The sequence below is a fragment of the Salvelinus fontinalis genome, chromosome 36, assembly GCF_029448725.1.
Source record: "Salvelinus fontinalis isolate EN_2023a chromosome 36, ASM2944872v1, whole genome shotgun sequence".
NCBI classification, from domain to species: domain Eukaryota; kingdom Metazoa; phylum Chordata; class Actinopteri; order Salmoniformes; family Salmonidae; genus Salvelinus; species Salvelinus fontinalis.
The window spans coordinates 13,186,859-13,210,981 of record NC_074700.1 but is presented as its reverse complement, the minus strand read 5'-3'; the positions used below and the strand labels follow the sequence as shown (position 1 = coordinate 13,210,981).

The 24,123-nt window shown below is 46.3% G+C and overlaps 1 protein-coding gene across 3 annotated transcripts; it reads right to left on the bottom strand.

Moving 5' to 3' along the window:
- Positions 1 to 13,775: 13,775 nt before the first annotated feature.
- Positions 13,776 to 21,516, bottom strand: LOC129835227 (low-density lipoprotein receptor-related protein 10-like). 3 transcript variants are annotated; one of them, XM_055900754.1, is made up of 10 exons: positions 21,416 to 21,516; positions 20,457 to 20,662; positions 20,231 to 20,263; positions 19,461 to 19,605; positions 18,894 to 19,084; positions 18,030 to 18,670; positions 17,360 to 17,799; positions 17,021 to 17,215; positions 16,695 to 16,824; positions 13,776 to 15,892 (listed from the first exon to the last, which is right to left on the bottom strand). In XM_055900754.1, the coding sequence occupies exons 2-10, from the start codon at positions 20,503 to 20,505 to the stop codon at positions 15,263 to 15,265; spliced, it is 2,454 nt and encodes an 817-aa protein (XP_055756729.1). In that variant the 5' UTR covers positions 20,506 to 20,662; positions 21,416 to 21,516; the 3' UTR covers positions 13,776 to 15,262. The 3 variants fall into 3 exon arrangements, with proteins under 3 accessions (XP_055756729.1, XP_055756730.1, XP_055756728.1); XM_055900755.1 differs by having other exon boundaries at positions 21,026 to 21,473; XM_055900753.1 differs by having other exon boundaries at positions 20,457 to 21,473.
- Between the last annotated feature and the right edge of the window lie 2,607 nt (positions 21,517 to 24,123).

The following is a 24,123-nucleotide window of genomic DNA, read 5'->3' as shown; positions in this document are numbered from 1 at the left end:
AAGAAGGAGCTGGGAGCATCCATCTCCTTGAGCATGGAGAACCTAGCTCTTACAAGTGCTCCCTTTGCTTTAACCTGGAAAAAACTGCCCAGGCCCCTACGTAATTCAGCTAAATTAGCCTGGAGGCCTGCATTGCCTTGCCCCACCATCTCTACCTCCATCTCACTAATACAGCGCTCTAGTTCCCCCAATACTCTCCTAGACTCTGAGGATGAGAGAGCTGTGTACTGTTGACAGAAAAGCCGAATTTGGACTTTCCCCACATCCCACCATTGACTCAGAGACTCATACTCCTCTCTTCGCTGCTGATGCGGAAACACAAAAAAAGGCTCTGATGACACCTCCCTTACGGGATCCGCCCACATCTTCACCACTGGTTCTGCCACTTGGGTGGGGGACAAACGACTGGTTGGATAGGATATCTTGCATCCAAACACCACCACCAGCAGAGGCAGAAGGCGAGCCATCAATCAACCAGGAGGAAGTCAGACCAACAGTAGAGTTTGATTGGGTTAAATTGATGCAAGGTTTAAACTTAGGGAACGCATAGGCATAGTCGCTGGTAATTTATTCACAGAAACAGCTTGCCGCATTCGCTGACAAGAATAGAAATGTAACTGAGCGATAAGGCTGACTTGGTCCCCAAGAGTATATAAGAAGCATGCTTTCCAAAAAAAAGGTGTGGTAGTGCGACTTGACTTATCACTGAACTCGTGATACTTCAAACTACCATCAACCTAAAAGGTCATATCTGGCTTTCATACTCTAGAACAATTGTATCTCTTGACTTCTGATTTATGAATGAGACATACTGAGTCAATTCCCACATACACCCCTCGCGCTGAATATATCCACCAAGTTAGAGTGGATGAAGGGCGTAGTGGGTGCTATGAAGGGTGTTGTTCTCGAACCGTCTCTTCACTAATTAGTAAATCATAGTGCGACTTCTAGTAGGAGACACAGATACATATCTGAATTTCATACTCTAGAACAATTGTATCTTTTGACCGCTGGTTTTTAGGCGAGACCTACTGAGTCAAGTACCCCGTACACTCTTAGTGGTGTTACACAGGGTCTTGATCTACGATAGCAGTCTCGCTACTAAATCAGAACAAATATACAAAACAAGAAACAGGTCATGGTACAACTTCTAGCAGGAGGAACAGATACTGACGTGATTGGCTAAACCGGTAGAGCAAATGTGAGTTGAAGAACATACTCTCTGGGAACCAACCAGGTCGACCTAAGCTAAGGTAATTAACTGCTTGTTGTAATACATAGATAAGGCACTGAGAGTTCAAGTGTTTTTGATGATTATTGATGTTTTATTGGAAAGACGTAAAGAAACTGTAATGACGTGTATAACTGTGTGCTTTGCAAACATTGAATAAAAAGTAGAAACTAGACCCAAAACCCTAGGGGAGAAAACATCTCTTGACACTCCAAGATCTAGGGGAACAAGTCTAGTTTCTACACAAAAGACAATATATTGTAAAAGGTAAAGTTATTCTGTATTAATATTCAAGCAATATTAACCGACGGGTATAGGCATTAAATCGTAAACCGTGTGTCTAGATACAAGAATAATTGGGAACCCTATAGAGCAATGGCGAGGTGAAGAGTCTACTCTATAAGAGGTAAATAGGCATTAATTCGTAAATCGATTTACAACAGAGTTTATTATTTATGTCTAGATACAAGAGTCTTTGGAAACCCTATAGAGCTGAAGAGTCTACTCTTAGGGGAACCCTATAGAGCAATGTCCAGCTGAAGAGTCTACTCTTAGGGGAACCCTATAGAGCAATGTCCAGCTGAAGAGTCTACTCTTAGGGAAACCCTATAGAGCAATGTCCAGCTGAAGAGTCTACTCTTAGGGAAACCCTATAGAGCAATGTCCAGCTGAAGAGTCTACTCTTAGGGAAACCCTATAGAGCAATGTCCAGCTGAAGAGTCTACTCTTAGGGAAACCCTATAGAGCAATGTCCAGCTGAAGAGTCTACTCTTAGGGAAACCCTATAGAGCAATGTCCAGCTGAAGAGTCTACTCTTAGGGAAACCCTATAGAGCAATGTCCAGCTGAAGAGTCTACTCTTAGGGAAACCCTATAGAGCAATGTCCAGCTGAAGAGTCTACTCTTAGGGAAACCCTATAGAGCAATGTCCAGCTGAAGAGTCTACTCTTAGGGAAACCCTATAGAGCAATGTCCAGCTGAAGAGTCTACTCTTAGGGAAACCCTATAGAGCAATGTCCAGCTGAAGAGTCTACTCTTAGGGAAACCCTATAGAGCAATGTCCAGCTGAAGAGTCTACTCTTAGGGAAACCCTATAGAGCAATGTCCAGCTGAAGAGTCTACTCTTAGGGAAACCCTATAGAGCAATGTCCAGCTGAAGAGTCTACTCTTAGGGAAACCCTATAGAGCAATGTACAGCTGAAGAGTCTACTCTTAGGGAAACCCTATAGAGCAATGTCCAGCTGAAGAGTCTACTCTTAGGGAAACCCTATAGAGCAATGTCCAGCTGAAGAGTCTACTCTTAGGGAAACCCTATAGAGCAATGTCCAGCTGAAGAGTCTACTCTTAGGGAAACCCTATAGAGCAATGTCCAGCTGAAGAGTCTACTCTTAGGGAAACCCTATAGAGCAATGTCCAGCTGAAGAGTCTACTCTTAGGGAAACCCTATAGAGCAATGTCCAGCTGAAGAGTCTACTCTTAGGGAAACCCTATAGAGCAATGTCCAGCTGAAGAGTCTACTCTTAGGGAAACCCTATAGAGCAATGTCCAGCTGAAGAGTCTACTCTTAGGGAAACCCTATAGAGCAATGTCCAGCTGAAGAGTCTACTCTTAGGGAAACCCTATAGAGCAATGTCCAGCTGAAGAGTCTACTCTTAGGGAAACCCTATAGAGCAATGTCCAGCTGAAGAGTCTACTCTTAGGGAAACCCTATAGAGCAATGTCCAGCTGAAGAGTCTACTCTTAGGGAACCCTATAGAGCAATGTCCAGCTGAAGAGTCTACTCTTAGGGAACCCTATAGAGCAATGTCCAGCTGAAGAGTCTACTCTTAGGGAAACCCTATAGAGCAATGTCCAGCTGAAGAGTCTACTCTTAGGGAACCCTATAGAGCAATGTCCAGCTGAAGAGTCTACTCTTAGGGAAACCCTATAGAGCAATGTCCAGCTGAAGAGTCTACTCTTAGGGAAACCCTATAGAGCAATGTCCAGCTGAAGAGTCTATTAGGGAAACCCTATAGAGCAATGTCCAGCTGAAGAGTCTACTCTTAGGGAAACCCTATAGAGCAATGTCCAGCTGAAGAGTCTACTCTTAGGGAAACCCTATAGAGCAATGTCCAGCTGAAGAGTCTACTCTTAGGGAAACCCTATAGAGCAATGTCCAGCTGAAGAGTCTACTCTTAGGGAACCCCTATAGAGCAATGTCCAGCTGAAGAGTCTACTCTTAGGAAACCCCTATAGAGCAATGTCCAGCTGAAGAGTCTACTCTTAGGGAAACCCTATAGAGCAATGTCCAGCTGAAGAGTCTACTCTTAGGGAAACCCTATAGAGCAATGTCCAGCTGAAGAGTCTACTCTTAGGGAAACCCTATAGAACAATGTCCAGCTGAAGAGTCTACTCTTAGGGAAACCCTATATAGCAATGTCCAGCTGAAGAGTCTACTCTTAGGGAAACCTATAGAGCAATGTCCAGCTGAAGAGTCTACTCTTAGGGAAACCCTATAGAGCAATGTCCAGCTGAAGAGTCTACTCTTAGGGAAACCTATAGAGCAATGTCCAGCTGAAGAGTCTACTCTTAGGGAACCAAAGATGCCTGGTAAAGGTACCCCAAGAAGGAGGTTCTCTAAGTCTGATTAATATTATCTAAGATCCCGAAACAATAAACACTAAAAGGCAATTCTCTGAATTAAGGGCAGGAATAAACAACCCGGGTCAGTCCGGCGGACCTGTGAATCATCTGTTTGCCGGATGATATAAGAACGAGTGATTCGACTTGTGTCACTCTTGACGGGGGACCCGGTAAGATCTACTCAAAATCCCCTACCGCGACACTGCCCCCACCTTTCCCAAAAGGTCTGGAGAACCGAGCAAAAACTGGCATCTTGTAAGAGCTTTACATTGAACATCCAATAAGATGCCTGCCGGGGCCCTGTTGAAAGACAGCCGAGCCATGGTTATGTGATGATCCGAAAACCCCACCAGGAGAATGGTAGTGCCCAACAGCCTACTGCTCCGATTCCTAGACATGTGAAACCAATCACGTCGGGCTGCACTCACCCTAGCCCCAAAAACCTTCACCCATGTATACTGTCTTGTGTTGGGATGTTTAGTTCTCCAAACATCCACTAGGTCGAACTGATTAATGATGTCCCTTAACACTCCCACTGACACTGAATGAGGCTCTTCCCCATTTCTGTCTTTTGTAAAATCCATTGTACAGTTCCAGTCCCCTCCGACCACCAGCGTCTCCTCAGGCATCTGTCTTTTGTAAAATCCATTGTACAGTTCCAGTCCCCTCCGACCACCAGCGTCTCCTCAGGCACTACCTGTGAGAGTTCCGGTCTAAGACTCCCAAATAGAACCCCTCTTTCTCTCGCTGTATTAGGCGCATACACATTTATAAAGACAAAACCCATGTTGTTAATTTCTGTTTTAACAACAAGCAGCCTACCCCTACACACCTCCTTTGAGGAGCAAATTTTTACAGACAGACCCGGTGCAAAAAGGACTGCCACCCCTGCACTAAGATTTGTCCCATGGCTCAACACATTTACCCCTTTCCACCAGAGCCCCCAGTCAACTTCATTCACCACATCACTATGCGTCTCCTGCAGAAACAACACCTGATCTTTTTTTAGTTTTACATATTCACCCAACACACTCCTCTTTCCTGCATCTCTGGCGCCATTTATATTGAGCGAGCCTACCCTAAGAGTCTCCATAAGAAGTGGGAGAAAAGCCGGCAAAGAAATAGACCAATAGCAAAGCTCAAAAAGCCCCAGTGTCAGAAAGAAACTCTACATCTAAACAGTGTCTGAAGGTAAACCTTTACGCACTGTTGTGACCCACTTCCTCAACCTAAACCGTTTCCTGGGTGAGAGGACACCATGCCCCTCATTTCTCATAGCATGTTATACTGATCTTACAAATTTTATCGGATCAGAAAAAAAAGCCTCAGCCTTCCCCTTGGTCTCATTCAGGAACCTTGTCAGTTCTCTCAACGTGTACTTAGCTTGAATGGCTGTCAGCTCCGGTTCCATTGAAGAGGAGACTGAAAAAAATAACTCCTCATCCTCTTCCTCACACTCATTTTCCTCCTCATCTCTATCTCCCACCCTGACCTTCCTCTCTGGTCAGGGCATCCCCCACAGCAACAGGCAAAGTTTCCATGGTGCCTTTGACCACACCCTTTTTACATTTCCACTGGACACCCTCCTTCTCCTCCCCTAGTCTCTTACACTTCCCCACTATACTCTCCTCATCCACTAGCATAACCTGACTAGACCCAGTATCATCTACACCACCCTCCATAGCATGACTAGGCCCAGCCTCAGCTACCCCACCATCTCTAGCCTGACTAGGCCCAGCCTCATCTACACCACCATCTCTTGCATGACTAGGCCCAGCCTCAGCTACCCCACCATCTCTAGCCTGACTAGGCCCAGCCTCAGCTACCCCACCATCTCTAGCCTGACTAGGCCCAGCCTCAGCTACCCCACCATCTCTAGCCTGACTAGGCCCAGTCTCATCTACACCGCCATCCCTGGCATGACTAGGCCCAGCTTCTGCATCTCATTATCCCCTGCACTTTGAGCTCGATTTCCCCCACTGGCGCTTGTACCCTCACCTTGTCTACGGCCTCTATGTGGGCACGCAAAGCTCTTATGCCCCAAATCCCTACACTCAAAACACCGTAGACTATCTGTGCTGGCAAACCCTGCGTAGAGCCCCTCCCCATGCCTCACTTTAAAATGCACATTTAGCTGTTGCTCATTGTTATTCAGAAACATAAAAACTTGCCTCCGGAACGAAACAACGTGCTTAACGGCATCTGACTGAAAACCTGCCGACAGTACACGAAAACCGCTAGCAAACTTACCAAAACCACTCAGCTCTTTCCTAATTTGATCATCCGTAATAAACGGAGGCAAATTTGCAACTACCACTCTTGTCAAAGGGGTAGAGAGAGGTGAAACTGGTACCAACACATCCCTTACAAATATTCCGCTAGCAATTAGCCTACCAACCAAATTTGCTCTTTTCATAAACACAACCACAGCTTTGTTCATTCTAGAAGCAGAATGTATAAATTCAGCTCCTACCTGTTCACCGACCGCGAGCAGAACCTCCTCAACCCTAACTCCATTCTCAGGAACACACCTGAATCCATGCTGTATCGACAGCGTCTCCTCCGCGCTAGGCTGAGAAGCCATCGCGCACACCACACCTTCCAAACCCCAGGAAAGTCACTCTGTCCTCTTCCACCCTAACTTTGAAACAACTGTGGATACCGCTAAAACAAATATTGCATTAACCCTCCAACATAGAAAATAACATGTAAAGAAAAGAATCAAGATTCCAAGAACACGGGATGAGATGTTACTATCCTTTGTGCAAGCACTTACAAGAGTTCATGAATAGTGAGACTGGTGAAATTTGGGGAGCGCATCGTCAGTAGTGTACCTTTGGTTCCTAGGGTGTTTCGGCCTTTCACACTATACACCCTCCCCAAAGGCGGCCAGCAACAGGGTGATCAATCCTACGCTTGCGTCCCATTCCCAATTAGTCATAGGAGTTGCCTTGTTGTTGATAGCCAACATCCCATGGGACTATGCATGGCAGGGGCGTCTTCCTCCCTGAGTCAAGCATTGTTGACCGCATACCTCCTGGCGCTCTCACTTCGGGGCCCAGCTGGGGTCTTTCCTCTTCATCCAGAGCCATTGACTGCTGCCTTCTGCCGCCTCTGATGCAGCTTTGATTGCCGAACGCTGGCTCTGGCCCTTAATTCCCAGGTCTCTAAGCAGTCTGGTTGTAGATGTTGCCACAAAACCTCTGCAGCCCACCTCCACTGGTCGGACTTCTGTGTTCCAGCCATGATGCCGTGCTTCGGCAGCTAGATCGGCATAGCGCAGATTTTTCCGCTCATAAGCCTCATCTACTGAGTCCTCCCAGGGTACTGTGAGCTCAATGATGAAGACCTTCTTGAGCGAATGGGACCAGAGCACCATGTCAGGTCTTAGGGTGGTGGTTGCGATCTCCGGAGGAAACACAAGTTGCCGGCCAATGTCAGCTAGCATTTTCCAGTCGCGGGCCAAGCGCAGCTGATCTCGCTCTAATGGTGTAGAGCCACTCTTCGGTGGTTTAGCCCCTTCGCGGACAAAGGTCGTCCGTAAGGGGTGTGATGCTGCTGGGGGTGGTAGGGAGTTGGTGGCAGCTCGCTTGTCCTCCAGGGCGGACGCAAGGTTTTTAAGGACTTGGTTGTGACGCCAAGTGTAGCGTCCTTGGGTGAGGCTTGTTTTACACCCTGTGAGAATGTGCCTGAGGTTGGCTGGCATGGAACAGAGGGCACAGTCCGGATCTTCACCATACCATTGGTGAAGATTAACTGGTGTTGGAAGGACGTCATATGTTGCTCTGATGGAAAAGCTCAACCGCCTCGCTTCCATGGCCCACAGATCCTTCCAGCTGATCTTCCTCTTCTCCACACTGTCCCATCGAGTCCACTGTCCCTGTTTGGCAAGAGAGACTGCCTTGGCCCACCTTGCAGCCTCCTCCTGATGGCGTACTTCCTGCACTACCATCTTCCGCCGCTCTGGTGCAGTGGCCTTACTCCAAGCAGCACGGCTAGTTAGCCCAAGGCCTCCTCTCCCTTGCTGAACATGACCCACAATGTCAGCATGTCTGAGGGCTGCTGTTGCCTCCTGGACTGCTTTTCCTGGCCTCCATTTGCGCCCAGTTGCCAAGGTCGGCGCGTTGTTGCTCACCACTGGGTCTCGAGATTCATTCAGTGTCATCTGGAGCCTGGTTTTTGCACACTTGAATTCCTCTGTTAGACTGGTGAGGGGCAGCTTGAGGACACCATCTCCATAGAGGCCTATGGTGGTAAGGCATCGTGGAACTCCGAGCCACTTCTTTAAGTAGCCTGTGACTCCTCTTTCTATCTTCTCCACTGTTGAGATTGGAACCTCATACACTGCTAGGGGCCACAACACCCGGGGTAGGAGACCAAACTGCAGACACCAGGCCTTTAACTTTCCAGGTAGCTGGGTGTTGTCGATGGACTGTAGGCTACTACTGATGTCTTTGCGCAGCTGTTGCACCTGGTCTTTGTCCTTCAGGCTTGCATCATACCACCTTCCAAGGCTTTTTACCGGCTGCTCAGACACTGTTGGGATTTGGTCATCTCCGATGAAGAATTTCAGGTCAGAGAGTACTCCCTTCACAATCGAGATGCTGCGTGACTTGGATGGCTTAATCTTCATACGGGCCCAGCTGATGTTCTCCTCAAGTTTTCTGAGCAGTCTCCTGGTGCATGGGACAGTGGTGGTCAATGTTGTAATGTCGTCCATGTAGGCTCTGAGTGGAGGGAGGCGGAAACCAGAGTCGACTCGCTGTCCACCAGCAACCCATTTTGAGGATCTGATGATAACCTCCATTGCCATTATGAATGCCAACGGAGAAATGCTACATCCCGCCATTATACCTACATTCAGGCACTGCCATGAGGTGGTGAACTCTGAGGTGGTGAAGCAGAACTGCAGATCCTTGAAGTACGACTTCACCAGCGTTGTGATGGTGTCCGGTATGTGGAAAAATCTGAAGGCAGACCACAGGAGTTCATGGGGCACAGAGCCAAATGCATTGGCGAGGTCGAGGAAGACTACGTGGAGGTCCCTTTTCTCCACCTTGGCCATTTGGATCTGGTGCCAGATCATGCTGGAGTGTTCCAAGCAGCCAGAGAACCCTGATATGCCTGCCTTCTGTACAGATGTATCGATGTACGCATTCCTTTGCAGGTACTCGGACATCCTCTGGGCAATGACCCTAAAGAAGATTTTACCCCCGACATTCAGTAAGGAGATTGGGCGGAATTGGCTGATGTTCACTGCATCCTTCTCCTTAGGGATCAGGACCCCACCTGCCCTACGCCACACTTTGGGTATTATCTTCTTCTGCCAAGCTGTTCTCATAAGCCTCCAGAGGACGTCTGGTGCGTTCTTATACACTTTGTACGGGACTCCATTTGGCCCCGGGGCTGATGCTGTTCTTGCCCGTCGAACTGTGTTTTCCACCTCTTTCCATGTCGGAGGGCTGGTCTCAATATGATGTTCCGGGGGTTCAATGGGTGGGATATCTGATGGGATGGCCAGATGTTCATGTCGCTTTGAGTCAAAGTTTGTTGTTATCAGGTGCTCCTCTAGGTCTTTCTTTGTTGTTTTTAGAGCTCCACTTTTTTCCTTCGTGAAGAGACTTTTAAGGAACTTGAAGGGATCTTTACAGAATCGAGTTCTAGTTTGTTCTTTCTTCCTTCTGCGTTTCCGTAGGTTCTCTGCTCTACGGAGGGATGCCAACCGGGTTTTAATGTCAGCCTGAAGTGCCTCTATGCCCTCCTTTTCCACTTCCGAGGCCTTCTTCCACTGTTTCTTAAGCTGTCTCCTTTCTTGAACGAGGCGCTTGATTTCTTGTTGCCTCCTGGAAACTGGTGGGGTTGGAACCTTTCTCCCGCCTTTTGCCTCTTGCACTCCAAAGCTTTCTGCCCCGTACTCATAGATGATGTCCCCCATCCTCTCCAACTTCTTCTCCACTGTGTCTAGAAGTTTCTCGAGGGTCAAGGTAAGGTCAGTATTCACTGCTTCCCACAACTTCTTGTCACTGGCGCCAGGCCACTTCACATACGGTCTGTGCCCTGGTAGTCTCCTCTCGACTGCAGGTCTGGGAGGCTGGGTGAGTTCCACTCCTGTTGTTGGTTCCACCTCAGTTGTTACTTCGGTGCTTGAGTTTACGTCCTCCATGACAGTGGTACTGATGCACTGCAAACTATGGTTTGCGTCCAGTTGCTGTGCTTCATTCGACTGATTTGATCGCTTTCGCAGAAAATGATCAATGCGAGGCCTCTGTCTCTCTTTACCCAAACGCCCCTTCTTCCCCTGGTGGATCCTCAACCCATGGTGTGATGTAACTTTCCTCCAACCACAGACACATACCTGCATCTGTTTGTGGCCCGCTGTTGCAGCGGAACTTGTGACAGTTGCTGTGGTGTTCTCTTGTGGTGTGCTCTCATTACTCGTAGTTGTTTCCGGTCCAGTCGTTACCATGTTGTCAGCCAATGAGTCATCTTCCGCCCCCGCTCTCGCAGACTCTAGGGGTATTCTCGTATGTTGACTTTCTGTAGCTAAAAGCGGGTGTTTCCAACATACTGCGAAGTATGGGAAACTACAGAAATGGGAAGCTACCCCATGGCTGTCCCAGTGGGGTCTATTCCCTCCTGTCAGCCGTCTCTCCGTGCCGCCACAAGGACTTTCCCCTGTTGTCAGCTGAAAGAAAGTTAATTAGGATAGAGCCCTCCACACCAAACACTCAAACTCCAAAAAATTCCCAGCATGCACTGCAAGAGAGAGAGAGAGACCCCTCACCTCTGCTCTACACTTGTCAGTGCTCTCTCTGTGTGTGAAGGTAAAGCAGGAAGTCTGTGTCAGGAAGTCCCGTCCCCTCAGGCCGTGTCATCGCCAGGTTTGGTGCATCAGGCTCTGGGTACACTGCACAGCCACTCATGTGATCATCTGGGATCTGTCAATCAACAATTGGTAAAGTGATAAGATTGAAATTGGTACATTTTTACTGGCAGCCTCTCTCCATGATCCAATGACTACTAGGACTACTCTCATTGTGCCAGACTGGGTTCAAATGTCTTCTGTTGACATTTTCTGTATTTATTTATCTGTATACTGTATGTATGTATATTCTTTACTGCTCTAGGGATATAATTATTGTTTGGATAATCTTATTTACTATTGTAATGATTTATATTTTTTCACTCTTCATGCAATGCGCACTGCAGAGAATGCCGGAAAAATACATATTGTAATGTTTGTTTGTGTCAATTAATCCCATAACATCAAAAAAATATATTAATTCATACTATACTAGTACTATAGCATATCTGGATGGTGTGAGTAAGAGTAAAATGCTGCTATACTCACAATAACATCCAGACTCAGTCCTGTAGTTCTCATTGGCACGGCCACACCTGTGGAAATGGAAAGCTTTGATTGGTTGAGATCATTCAGGGGTCGATAGAACCCCACAGTGGAGGTGTCATAATACCCATAAATCCTACCAGTCAAACCATCAAACAACTGTATTTATAAAGCCCTTTTTACATCAGCAGATGTCACAAAGTGCTATACAGAAAAACAGGGAAATGGTTCGAATCGTTTTTCCACAATTCATTTTTCCCATAGGGAATTTTAGAAACACTTAAAACGAAGGCTTGCCCTGGCGTGACGTTTTGATAACCATGTAAATCTCTCTCGGACAAGGTGACTTTTATCAATATATTTACTGTCAGATTCAAAAGTGCTAATTAGCGTCAAACTAGACATTATGCAAGACTACAAATCCCTGCAAGCTCCTGCACATCATCTTTAGCTGACACCTTTGCTAACAGGTATTGTGTCAATTTAAAACTTGCAGAAGTCAGTTCACAGAACTGTCAATTTAAGGAAATGTAGCCAACTTATTCATGACTAAATTTAGTTAATATTACATAGTTCATCAAGACATTCTTACCTTTGCCTCGATTCAGCAGTCTCGTCCAGACCATCATGGCCCTGGAGTGACGTGAGGCTTGAGACGGGCATTTGTAGTTCTGTATGATAGCCACATTAGCAGCTAATTCGCATTTCATTTTTGAGGTGTTTAATAGTCACCTTGTCCTAAGAGATTTACACAGTTATCAAAACGTCACACCAGGGTAAGCCTACACGCAACACAGCCCTTATTTTAAGTGTTTCAAAAATGTATGGTGGAAAAACTATTGGAACCATTTCCTTGTTTGACCGCTAGAATTTATAGGTATTACGACTCATACTGTGGTACGCTTTAGCAGTAGATAAGCAGATATACAGTACAGAATTATTAGACAAGACTTTATATATATTATAAAGTCAGACCTGTTGGCAGCGCTGGCGTTCCTCCAGATGAATTCACAGTACTTGTTGATGAGCAACAGACGACCAGCGACTCTGTTCACTGTAGAAACAGATATTTTAGAAATTATCACCACCATTAACACATAAACATGCAATGACACAAAATAACACTAACATTCATTAACAAAACCAATCATACAGTCAATCAACAGTAAATAAACAACAAAAAACACACAGCTAACAAAGACACTCGTGTCTTGTTAACATGACAGTAAGCTGGACACGATGCCAACAGCCTCCCTGACTGCTAGCTAGCTCGTCTCTCTCTCTCTCCACGTGAGACAGGGCAGGGCTCTCTCGCTGAACCCAGGTGTGGATCCTGATTGGCTGTGCAGGGTGTGTGGGTGGAGCCATCTCGCTGAGCTTTCTGTTGTGTCTCTGGGATGGAGGATGTTGAGGTTACGTCTCCAGGGTGAGTCTGACTTCTAGATTCATCTGTATCCTCTGAACTTGTGAGTTTGTGGCCCAGTGATTTTAGGGTGAGGTCCATGTTGATCAGTGGGTGTGGTGACCACTGTGACTGACTGCTGAACCTCATCAAAGATACATTTCTCTAGAGCACCAGGAAGCCATATGCCCACCACCACCACCATCATCCACACCCATGGCCTGCTGAGGGAGAGGGGTGAAGCCATATGCCCACCACCACCATCATCATCCACACCCATGGCCTGCTGAGGGAGAGGGGTGAAGCCATAATCATAGCCCCTCCACAGGAGTCACATCTGGGGGAGAGATGAAAGAGATGGGATCTATAGGAGTGACTTCAGTATGACATCAGCCACAGGACATTGGTGGCACCTTAATTGGGGAGGCGGGCTTGTGGTAATGATTGGAGTGGAATAGGTGGCATGGTATCAAATACATGGTTTCCATGTGTTTGATGCCATTCCATTTGCTCTGTTCTGGCCATTATTATGAGCCGTCCTCCCCTCTGCAGCCTCCCTTGACATCATCTGTAGATATATGACAGGCTCCAAGAGAATCCTAAATGAATTGGGGGGAAAGATAAGGAGCATTGATAGGCTCTATGAGTGGTTCTCTCCTCTCCCGTTAAGAGTAGGCTGATGATAATGGAGTCATTCAGTGATTTTGGAGAGAAATCCATATCTCTGGCCAACTACTGCATTTTCACAGTCCACTTGGTCACTAATGCACATAGTTGCCTCAACCTCGCGCCGATGCCGTCAAAAACCGAGAGCTGAATGTTCTACATGTCATCTTTATCAGTAAATTGCGAGACCCCCCCCCCCCCCCCCCCCGACTCCCTTCACTCTTCTAGTTCTTCAAAAGTCACAACCATTCCTTTGCACTGGTCTGTCCCTCATCTTCCTTTGACACCCAGGTATTTAATCCACTTGAATTGTCATGGCACCCCAGGGCTCTTCTGGAGAAATGGATGTCACATGTCTTTGATACATTCCCAGGAGACAGAACAATGGCGCTGACAACCTCCTCATCGAAATATGCCACCTCTTCTCTGCTTTTCCTAAGATTGCCTTTTTATTTCTTTCACACATCTCTCTCTCTCTCTTAAACACAATAAAAGCTAGAGTCCAAGTAAAAGTGCAAATTGTTTAATCTCTGTGGATTTCTCCACATCTTTGCTATGTACAGTGAAATAGACCCTAGTAAAATCACTCTCTCCAACCGTATCACTACATTGCAAGTTTTAAACATATCCTCATCCTCCAACCACTATGTTTAATTGAATACATTCAGTACAACCCAGGCAAACAGAACAATTTAAGATTTTTTTAAAGTACATTTCTGGAGGATAAAAGCGGAAAAACTAATAAAAGATAAGATGTAAAAATGGCAGACTATAAAGTCTCTTAATTTGCTATATGTTCATTGTGTCAAAGCGTGGTAGAGTGGATTCCATTCACAAAGGGCTGAGAATTTAAGTCGGGGTTGTTGTGACCGTGGGGCCTCGTCTTTCTGTGTGCGGTTGTGCACTTCACAGGTCTAACCCAACCTCAGGCACCAAGAGAGATTGTCTTGTGAGCCGAGACACAATTTGTCTACTAGAGAACTACATTATAAAACATTCATACATCACACTTGCAAGTGCATACGCAAACTATACACGTCAGTTATGCCATATGTACACTAACCAGGAGGGTCCCCAAAAATTATTGCCAGCTTGCAGAATTGACATGCAATTTATCCATTATGAAAGCAATATAAAACACAGTCTTGTGCGTGAGAAGGTGGGTGTTCCTTTTTGTCCACATGTTTGGGACAGTGTGTACAGTCTGTGTCATCATTCAAATTCATCAACTGTAGCAAGCTTCTGAAAAGGCACTTAAATGGTGGATGACAACTATACATGGGATAGTGTCTACACAGGACATCTACATATCCTTACACTGGCCCCCATATGCTCACCCTCACATGACGCATTCACACATATGCTGTCACACAAAGACATTAACTCTTTCATGTGTTAAAACCAATCATTCACTTGACAGTAAATTATATATTATAAACCGGGTGGTTTGAGCCCTGATTGCTGATTGGCTGAAAGCCGTGGTATATCAGACTGTATACCATGTGTATGACAAAACATTTATTTCTACTGCTCTAATTATGTTGGTAACAAGTTTATAATAGCAATAAGGCACCTCGGGGGTTTGTGTTATATGGCCAATATACCACGACTAAGGGCTGTATCCATGCACTTCGTGTTGCGTCCTGCATAAGAACAGCCCTTAGCCATGGTATATTAGCCATATACCACAAACCCCAGAGGTGCCTAATTGCTTAAATTAGATCATGAGGCGGAGATTTTCTGTGCAAAGTTCACCTCTTTCAGACTATATCTGGATAAGTGCACATCCAACACACAAATACACACACTTTCTCTAGGAGGTTCCACACTCAATAACATAAAAGCATTGAATATTAGATTCCTTTAGTCAGTTCAAACCATCCAACCCAATGCAATTCCAAGGCACCAGACCAGCACAGATAGAGAGAGAGAGAGGGAGCCTTGCAGTGCTCCTGTGCTTGAGTCATCATTTAGGGAAGGGGTGTTGGATCAAGTCAGGGGTCGAGTGTAAGCAGGGGCACGTCGTCCTCTGGGGTTGTGTCCTCGGAGAGGGGGATAAGTAGCACCTCGTCCTCCGAAGAGGAGGAAGAGAAAGAGGGGGATGTGGAGAGGGGCAGTGAGTTGGTGGGGGAGGAGGAAGGGGAGGAGCGGAAGCGAGAGATAGTGCGCCCCAAAGAGTGAAAGAGAGAGGCTAGGGAGGGGCTGCTGGGTGTGGGGGGGACAGCCACCGGAGGGCTCTGGGGGGTGGCTGGGGTAGAGACAATGGGTGGAGGGAGTAGAGTGGGTGGAGGAAGGAAGTGGGGGGGTGGGGGTGGCTGGTACTGCACTGTCTGTGGGAGCAAGCCTAGTTTCTGTGGCAATGGCAGATTGACGGCTTCCACAGCCAATGAGGTGGTGGCGGGAGTTGATTGACTGGGATCCACACCAGTGGAGGGGGCCTCTGTCATCTGGGGGGCAGAGCTGGATGGCTGGGAGGGCCTGGAGGCGGATCTGGGGATTAGGCCCCATCTCCGCATGCGACGGACAGCCCGGCGGATGAATCGGGGACGGCGTCGGCGTCGTGGAGAGTTAGAAGTATCCTGTCTGAGAAGCTGGAGAAAACCTCTCAGAGAAAGAGAGGAAGACTGATAGAGCGAGAGAGGAGAGAGACAAAGACGAGTAGAGGACAAGAAAAAAAGATAACCACCTTGAGATTTCAGTTGTATTTAAAGAGTGCTATACTAATAAAATGACTTACCATCATGAAATGATAATGACTTTATTATTTGAATTAGATCACTCGAGGGGACCATTAAACAAAGCTACAACACTGAACACAGACAGCATATTGTTTTAGCTAACCCTCTTTCAGCTGTCTACAGCAGCTAATCAGACTATGGTGTAGTGAGGGGCTCCATTGTGTTGTCTGGGGTAACTCAATCTATCAAATCACGCTCCTGCTATTGCTGTCACACAGCTCTCGGATCAGGTCCCCCCTGGTCATATAATACTATTAATTTTGATCTAGAAGGCTAGACTGATCCTAGATCAGTACTCCTACAGGCCCCAGTGTAACTCAAATCTATGAGATAACACCCTCCTGATGCCGCCATACTACAGCCTGATGATAATGGAGTGATTCAGTGAAGCTGGTAGGTAGTAGAATAAACAGGGCTAGTGGTGAACAGTCAGAGGCCATAGGGATGTACTGAGGACCTTTCAAATCGACTGTAAGTTAGTGGAGGATTCCCTTGTAAAGGAAAAACACCCAAGAATGGAAATATCTCAAGTTATCAGTTGTTTGAGGACTTCCGTTCATTGTGCTCTAATCACAGAGGGACAAGGTTGCCTTTAGTTTCTGATCCGATGACAGTTTAGCATTTTCCCCATTAATGGTTAGTATGAGGATTGGGAGAGGGTTAGCTGATTCTAGACCTGTGCGCTCACCTCGTTGGGGTTCTCCGTGGGGAAGTCCTCCACTGGAGGGATGATGCCCTGGGCGATCAATTGACCATAGGAGGGAGGGGCCTGCTGCTGGATTAGCTCCGCCTCCTGGCGGCTGATTGGCGCAAACATACTGCAGGAGAGAAACAAGGTAGAAACATCTCAACACATACATGGGGGTCAGGTCAAACAACAATAAACGTTGGTTTGGACAGAGATATTTCTTCGTATTCTGGAGACAGATCAAGATCATTTGCAGAGATTTTTTTGTGTATTTTGGTGAAGCATCAACAGGCGTAAAGCTGAGGTGTGAGGTGTATAAGGGGTACCTATATTCTCGGGTCCGCAGTGAGTAGAGCTTGCAGGTGCAGCCCATAGCGATGACCAGCAGCAGCCCACAGACCAGGCTGCCCACGGTTGCCGCGGTGATGACCTTTCGAGGCAGGGTCATGGTGCAGTTCATCTCGTCTGTCCCGTCCTTACAGTCCACCTGGCCGTCACAACTCCAGCTCTCAAACACACACCTGGGGAAGAGACACACACCGTCAGGGTGGTGATTTCTCACAAACACCCAAAAACCAAAACACATACACACACACAAACTAAATATCATACAGTAATGGGTGCACACACACATATCAAAACACACACACACCCCTATTCACTACCTGTTGCTGTCGCAGTGGAAGGTCCCAGGTTGACATATGGTACAGTCTTTTTCGTCGCTCCCGTCAGCACAGTACAGCTGGTAGTTACACCTCTCCTTGGCAGGGAAGCACACCGGACGCCCTATGAAGTTATGACCAGCCAGCACCGCCCGCTGCCCCACCCCTCCGCAAGCAAACTGGTCCCTGGGACACCCCCTGCATCCCGCCTCATCATGCCCTGTCTCAGGACAGTCCCAGCGCCCGTCACACTTCTGTTCCTGGGTGTAGCAGCCCCCCGCGGCACCCCCACATTTACCCTCCCAGGGGGGGCAGTAGCCCCCGACACGGTAGGTGGCGTTGAAGCCCAGCCCCTCTGAGCCGGGGAGCGTGCGATAGGTCAGGGAGAGAAGGCCAGTCCGGGACTCGACCTGGATGGCTTTGTAACTGGACTCGCTGGTGATCTGTCAGAGGAAAATGGACAGGGTGATTAGATTGAGTAAATTAACTTGGGTAACAGAACTGGACAGTATTGTGACATGACACATTCCAGATGTAGAAGTTGGTTTTAACCACAGATCGAGGATCAGACTACCCTACTCCCAATAATAGGGGAATAAAAATATATGACCCTGTATCAGTTTGTCAGGGGAAACTTCTATTAAAACACATACCCAGATCCACTAACACTTACAGTTTTGATGAGCTCCCCGGTGCCCTGCTGTCTGTTGGTGATGGTGACCGTGTCTCCAGGCCCCAGTTCCAGCAGCTGCAGGTCCAGCTTCAGAGGCCTGGAGTCCTGGGGGTCCAGGGTCCACACACAGAACAGAGGAGGGCCCTTGATGGAAGGAGGGGCGAACGTCCCATAGAAGGTTTGGAGGAGGCCGCCACATGGCCACTCAATGGGGGCCCGGGTCACACCGGGACTGGGGTGGGCTCTATGAGGCTCGGGGCTGGGGAGTTGACGAGGCAGGTACTCCCAGTAGTCCTCTATAGGATTATCTGTCTCCTTTACCTTGGTGTAGTCCCCATCCTCCTCTACTTCCTTCTCCTCTTTCTCCACCTCAACCGGTGCCGTTTCCCAATCCCTCCCCCCGTTCTTCTCTCTTCCGGTCTCCCCCTCCGTCTCTATGTAGGAATCTGGTGTGGTGGTGGTCGCCACTACTTTGTCGTGCTCAGGATCCAGGATCTCGATCTCTCCGTCACAGTCCTGCTCGTCTGTTCCCAGCCCCATCCCTTCACCCAGACACTCCGTCCGGCCGTTACAGCGCCAGGACAAGGGCAGGCAGCGCCCGCCCAAACACTCAAAGTCCACCACCGGACATTCACCAGAGTCTAGAGAGAGCGAGAGCGAGAGCCAGAGAGAGAGAGAGAAAGAGTGGAGTGGGAGAGAGACCAAGAGGGCAAGCGAGATGAACAGGGGGAAATGGTGGGAGAGGGAGGAGAGTTTATATTCCTTTTAGCTATATTGTAATTCCTGGTCCTCAAATATGGTTAAAACTAGTTTACTATGTCCTTTCTCATGATGAACAAGTGATATAAAATCCTGCCACCATACCTCTGACGTAGCCCAGGCAGAATGCAGAGACGGGGAATAAGTGTGGCAGGAAGTGGTGTGTCACTGTAATGTTCCCCCCCATCAACTCCATGGGCTTTGGCAGGTCGGAACCACACAAGGTAATGGGCTTGCCAGTTGATGACGTCACCGAGACCCATTCCTTCTTACAGCGTGTAGAAAACTGGGAGAAACTAAAAGAACGACGGGTGAAAAGAGATACAAACAAGCAGTGAGCAAATGATCAAAAACAAAATGATTTGGCTATGAAGCCATGTTCTTCACATGATGTGACCTTTCTGAGGTCCAGTCCAGACACAACCTCTACTCCCTGCCCCCGAGGAACTGTCAATCTGAAGGTATTGGAATAGTATAATTAAACAACATATTAGTAGTGTCACCTTGTCCACTGAGAGTCGTGATGGAATTTCCAACACCTACCCAATCCCTTCAGATCTAACCAAGTGCCAAGAGGGTTAGAGACTGGAGGTAGTTGAGAGACAAACGTTGCACCCTGACCCCACCGAATAAGCCCCTGGGGGGATAAGACAGTGAGTGGGCAGATATTACCTGAGGATAACGGGCTCTCCTACGTGTGCCTTGATAATCCAACTACAGTTGAACGGCCGTGGGCGATAGGACCAGCTGTGGTGGACGGAGCTTCTGATATCTCCCCTCGGGGCTTCCAGGACTTGGGGAGATTGTCCACAATGAGCTGGAAGAGAGAAGGACAGTGAACTACTTTAGACTCCTGGGTTGTGTTCATTAGGGAGAGAACAAGAGTGAAATAGGCAGGTGCTACCTAAACTTGTCCAATAAAAATTCTGATTTTAGTTTTCTGTTTCAAAACTTTTTGCTGCGGTGCGCCCTGCTAAACATGACCCTGATAAATGCAATGGCTTGGTGCTGAAACTGTTGAGACACTGTGCACTATACCACAACATGCACACTAAACCAAAACCACATCACGCACAGCTAAAAATAATGGAGCTGTAGTGCACTTCCAACAGAGTTTGCACTTATTCGAAGGGCACTTAACAGGAGTCGACTGTAACAGAATATTAGCAGGACCTTCTCTTCATAACCTTGAGTTAGCCAACTCATGATATTGGTATATGCCCTGTCTAGAGGAATCCTAGTAGTATCAACAAGACAAAACGCATTTCAATATTTGAGCGTCACAAAAATGTGACAGAACGGGTTGTGCCACAGCTGATTCTTACAATTACTGTTTAGACTGCCACACCTACTTTGTTGATCAGACGGGAGAGAGACAGACAGGTCCCTTTCATAAAATGAATAGAGGCATTTGTAAGAGTTGGGGGGGGTAGTTATCTTACCAGTACTGGAGGCCAGCTCCAGGCTGCTGTAGGCTGTGAATCAACAGGAAAAACTGAGTTATGCAGGTCTGAACAGGGCCTTACTAAAGATCTGTCTGGTATTTGTAAGTGGTGCAGTTGACAGTTGAAACTAGCTACACACTGTTTGTAATAGTTGTATGCCCTAAAGTGCCACGGTGTCTTGACATCTTCAGACAGACAGACACACATTCATAATAAAACTCACCAGTTACAAACAAAACGTTGAGGACACAGAGGTTGAAAGAGGCAGTCATTCTGACGATAGTGCTCCTCTGAAATACAGGTGCTCATGAAAGAAAAAGAAGAGTTGAAAAGAAAGAAAAGTAGAATAGAAAAACATCTAGGTCAGATCCCTCAGTCCTCCTTGCAGAATGACCCCATCGTCACTGACTTGTCTTTCAGGAAGACAATCTAAGAAAATAAAAAGATAAAACCTATTCAACATAAAGAGTTATTTTGACTAGCCTGGTCCCAGATCTGTTTGTGATGTCTTGTCAACTCCTATGGTCATTGTCACCATACCCCCCCAAAAAGAACATAAGAGTTATCTGGAACCAGGCTACATTGTTACAGAAGCAGGAGGGAATAACTTTTAAACAACATACAGAAATGTACTTGCCTTAGCCTCTAGATATGACAGCAAGGTATTTAAGGTAGTTCGGTTTAGCTAGCTAAGCATTGTTGAGGTTATGCCGATCTATTTGTATCGAGAACACATACACAGCAATTTCCTGCCTCGCAAGGTAATGACGTTATGTTGTAGCGATGACTTACCAGCAACCCAATCCTTATCCTAACCACAAAAATGCTTGAGGTTTTCAATTAGGTGATTTTCTATGCCATTTTAACTCCGGGTGAGCTGAAATAATTCACACCAGACCTATCTAGGCCTCCTGAATCCTCGCCCCCGCAAACTTCCTTGAAGAGGAAGGGTAAAGCAGCAGCTGCTTCGCTCTCTCGTCCTGTCTGTGTTGTGCGGCTAGCATGCTAATGCTAACGCTGGCTTAACTAACTAACTTCTTCCTTGTAACGTTTCCTGAACGTGCCACGCGATAAAAAAAAAGCATTGAAATATACCTACAAACACTCTGGTGAACATATACATTACAAACGGCGATACATGATGTATATAAATGCCTGTAACAACTAAATTAGCAACCTTACCCTTTCTGTCGTCTTTCTTGTTGACAGGCAGAGTTCTGTGCAACTTCCGTATTGTTTTAGTTGAATGACATGAGAGGGTGTAGCGCTACTGCCAGCAGATGGCGCTATTATTTCTTACGGCGTTTATCACTAGCTGCTGTCCAGGTGAGAGCGGGGGCGGTGCGAGGGGCTTGGGCTGTCACTGCTGCGCCTCAAACTCCAAACAATCAAATCATTGTCACGAGTATTTTCTCTGATTTATATTTAACCATCATTGTTTGCTACTTGGTCCCTCTATTCACAATATCTTTGCTATAGAGTTAATGGTGTGAATTAATGTTATCATGTTTCACCACCAGGTGTCAGAATAGAGTAGGCTAATGATATGATCCCTCAAATCTTAGGGGCCTTTTATTATAGCAGACGGCCTTGCATCTGATACAATGTGACATTCTTTGCATTAACATTAGTGGTTGTATAATCAGAAAGGTAACATGCTGAATTCATTGTTGATGCATTTTGGCAAGGGACTGAGACAACGGCGATTGAAATTAAATGAATAGTGAATTGTCTGCCTAACTTCTTGTAGTTCTTTTTGACAGTTTAAATTATCCTGGGCTGTTGTTTTAATTTATTATGATTAATGAATGTTCATATTTATACAGCCGCAGAGTCTACAGCTGTTTCTTTACCTCACTGAAATAGGCTTCACATCTGGAAGAGGGAGGAACTTCCTCTCTCTCTTTATCTCAATTCAATTTAAATTCTCTCTCAATTTTTTTTAATGATGCTAAACTCTTTAACATTAACCGCAGCTCTGGCATCTTCCCCAATATTTGGAACCAAGGACTGATCACCCCAATCCACAAAACTGGAGACAAATTTGACCCCAATAACTACCGTGGGATATGCGTCAACAGCAACCTTGTGAAAATCCTCTGCATTATCATTAACAGCAGACTCGTACATTCCTCAGCGAAAACAGTGTACTGAGCAAATGTCAAATTGGCTTTTTACCAAATTACCATACGACAGACCACGTATTCACCCTGCACACCCTTATTGACAAACAAACCAAATCAAAGGCAAAGTCTTCTCATACCTTGTTGATTTAAAAAAAAGCTTTCGACTCAATTTGGCATGAGGGCCTGCTATACAAATTGATGGAAAGTGGTGTTGGGGGATATACATATGACATTATAAAATCCATGTACACAAACAAGTGTGTGGTTAAAATTGGCAAAAAAGACACATTTCTTTCCACAGGCCGGGGGGTGAGACAGGGATGCAGCTTAAGCCCCACCCTCTTCAACATATACATTAACGAATTGGTGAGGGCACAAGAGCAGTCTACAGCACCCGGCCTCACCCTACTAGAATCTGAAGTCAAATGTCTACTGTTTGCTGATGATCTGGTTCTTCTGTCCCCAACCAAGGAGGGCCTACAGCAGCACCTAGATCTTTTGCACAGATTCTTTCAGACCAGGGCCCTGACAGTAAATCTCAGTAAGACAAAAATAATGGTGTTCCAAAAAAGGTCCAGTTGCCTGGACCACGAATACAAATTCCATCTAGACACTGTTGCCCTAGAGTACACAAAAAACTATACATACCTCAGCCTAAACATCAGCGCCACAGGTAACTGAGAGAGAAGGGCCTTCTATGCCATCAAAAGGAACATAAAATTCAACATACCAATTAGGATCTGGCAAAAAATACTTGAATCAGTTATTTAAGGAACCCATTGCCCTTTATGGTTGTGAGGTCTGCGGTTTGGCGCCCTGCACTTTCACTGGCTGTTGTCATATTGATCCCGTTAACGGGATTACAGCCATAAGAAGATAACAAAGCCATCTCCTACAGAAAAATAAACATGGAGAAGAGCCCCCTAAGAAAGCTGGTCCTGGGGCTCTGTTCATAAACACAAACAGACCCCACAGAGCCCCAGGACAGCAACACAATTAGACCCAACCAAATCATGAAAAAACAAAAAGAGGATTACTTGACACATTGGAAAGAACTTACCAAAAAAACAGAACAAACTGGAATGCTATTTGGCCCTAAACAGAGAGTACACAGTGGCAGAATACCTGACCACTGTAACTGACCCAAACTTAAGGAAATCTTTGACTATGTACAGACTCAGTGAGCATAGCCTTGCTATTGAGAAAGGCTGCCGAAGACAGACCTGGCTCTCAAGAGAAGACAGGCTATGTGCACACTGACCACAAATGAGGTGGAAACTGAGCTACCCTTCCTAACCTCCTGCCAAATTACCATATCAGAGACACAGATTTCCACAGACCCACAAGTCCTATTTTGATTAACTCCCAAATCTATTGGGTGAAATACCAGTGTGCCATCACAGCAGCAAGATGTGTGACCTGTTGCAACAAGAAAAGGGCAACCAGTGAAGAACAAACACCACTGTAAATACAACCTATATTTATGTTTATTTATTTTCCCTTTTATACTTTAACTATCATTATAACACTGTATATATACATAATATATAATATAATATTATTTTGGAACTTTTGCAAGGGTGATGTTTACTGTTAATTTTGTATTGTTTAATTAACTTTTGTTTATTATCTATCTCACTTGCTTTGGCAATGTAAACATATGTTTCCTATGCCAATAAAGCCCTTAAATTGAATTGAATTGAGAGAGGAAGTTCCTCCCTCTTCAAGATGTGACGCCTACATCAGTGAGGTAAAGACACAGTT

Bases quoted from the DNA above. Each gene is read 5' to 3' on its own strand.
- LOC129835227 (XM_055900754.1), bottom strand. From the start codon at position 20,505: ATGACTGCCTCTTTCAACCTCTGTGTCCTCAACGTTTTGTTTGTAACT. The intron at 18,671-18,893 runs GTATGGTGGCAG...CGCTCTCTCTAG, and splicing joins CTGCCTGGGCTACGTCAGAG to ACTCTGGTGAATGTCCGGTG. The intron at 17,800-18,029 runs GTAAGTGTTAGT...TTCCTCTGACAG, and splicing joins CCGGGGAGCTCATCAAAACT to ATCACCAGCGAGTCCAGTTA.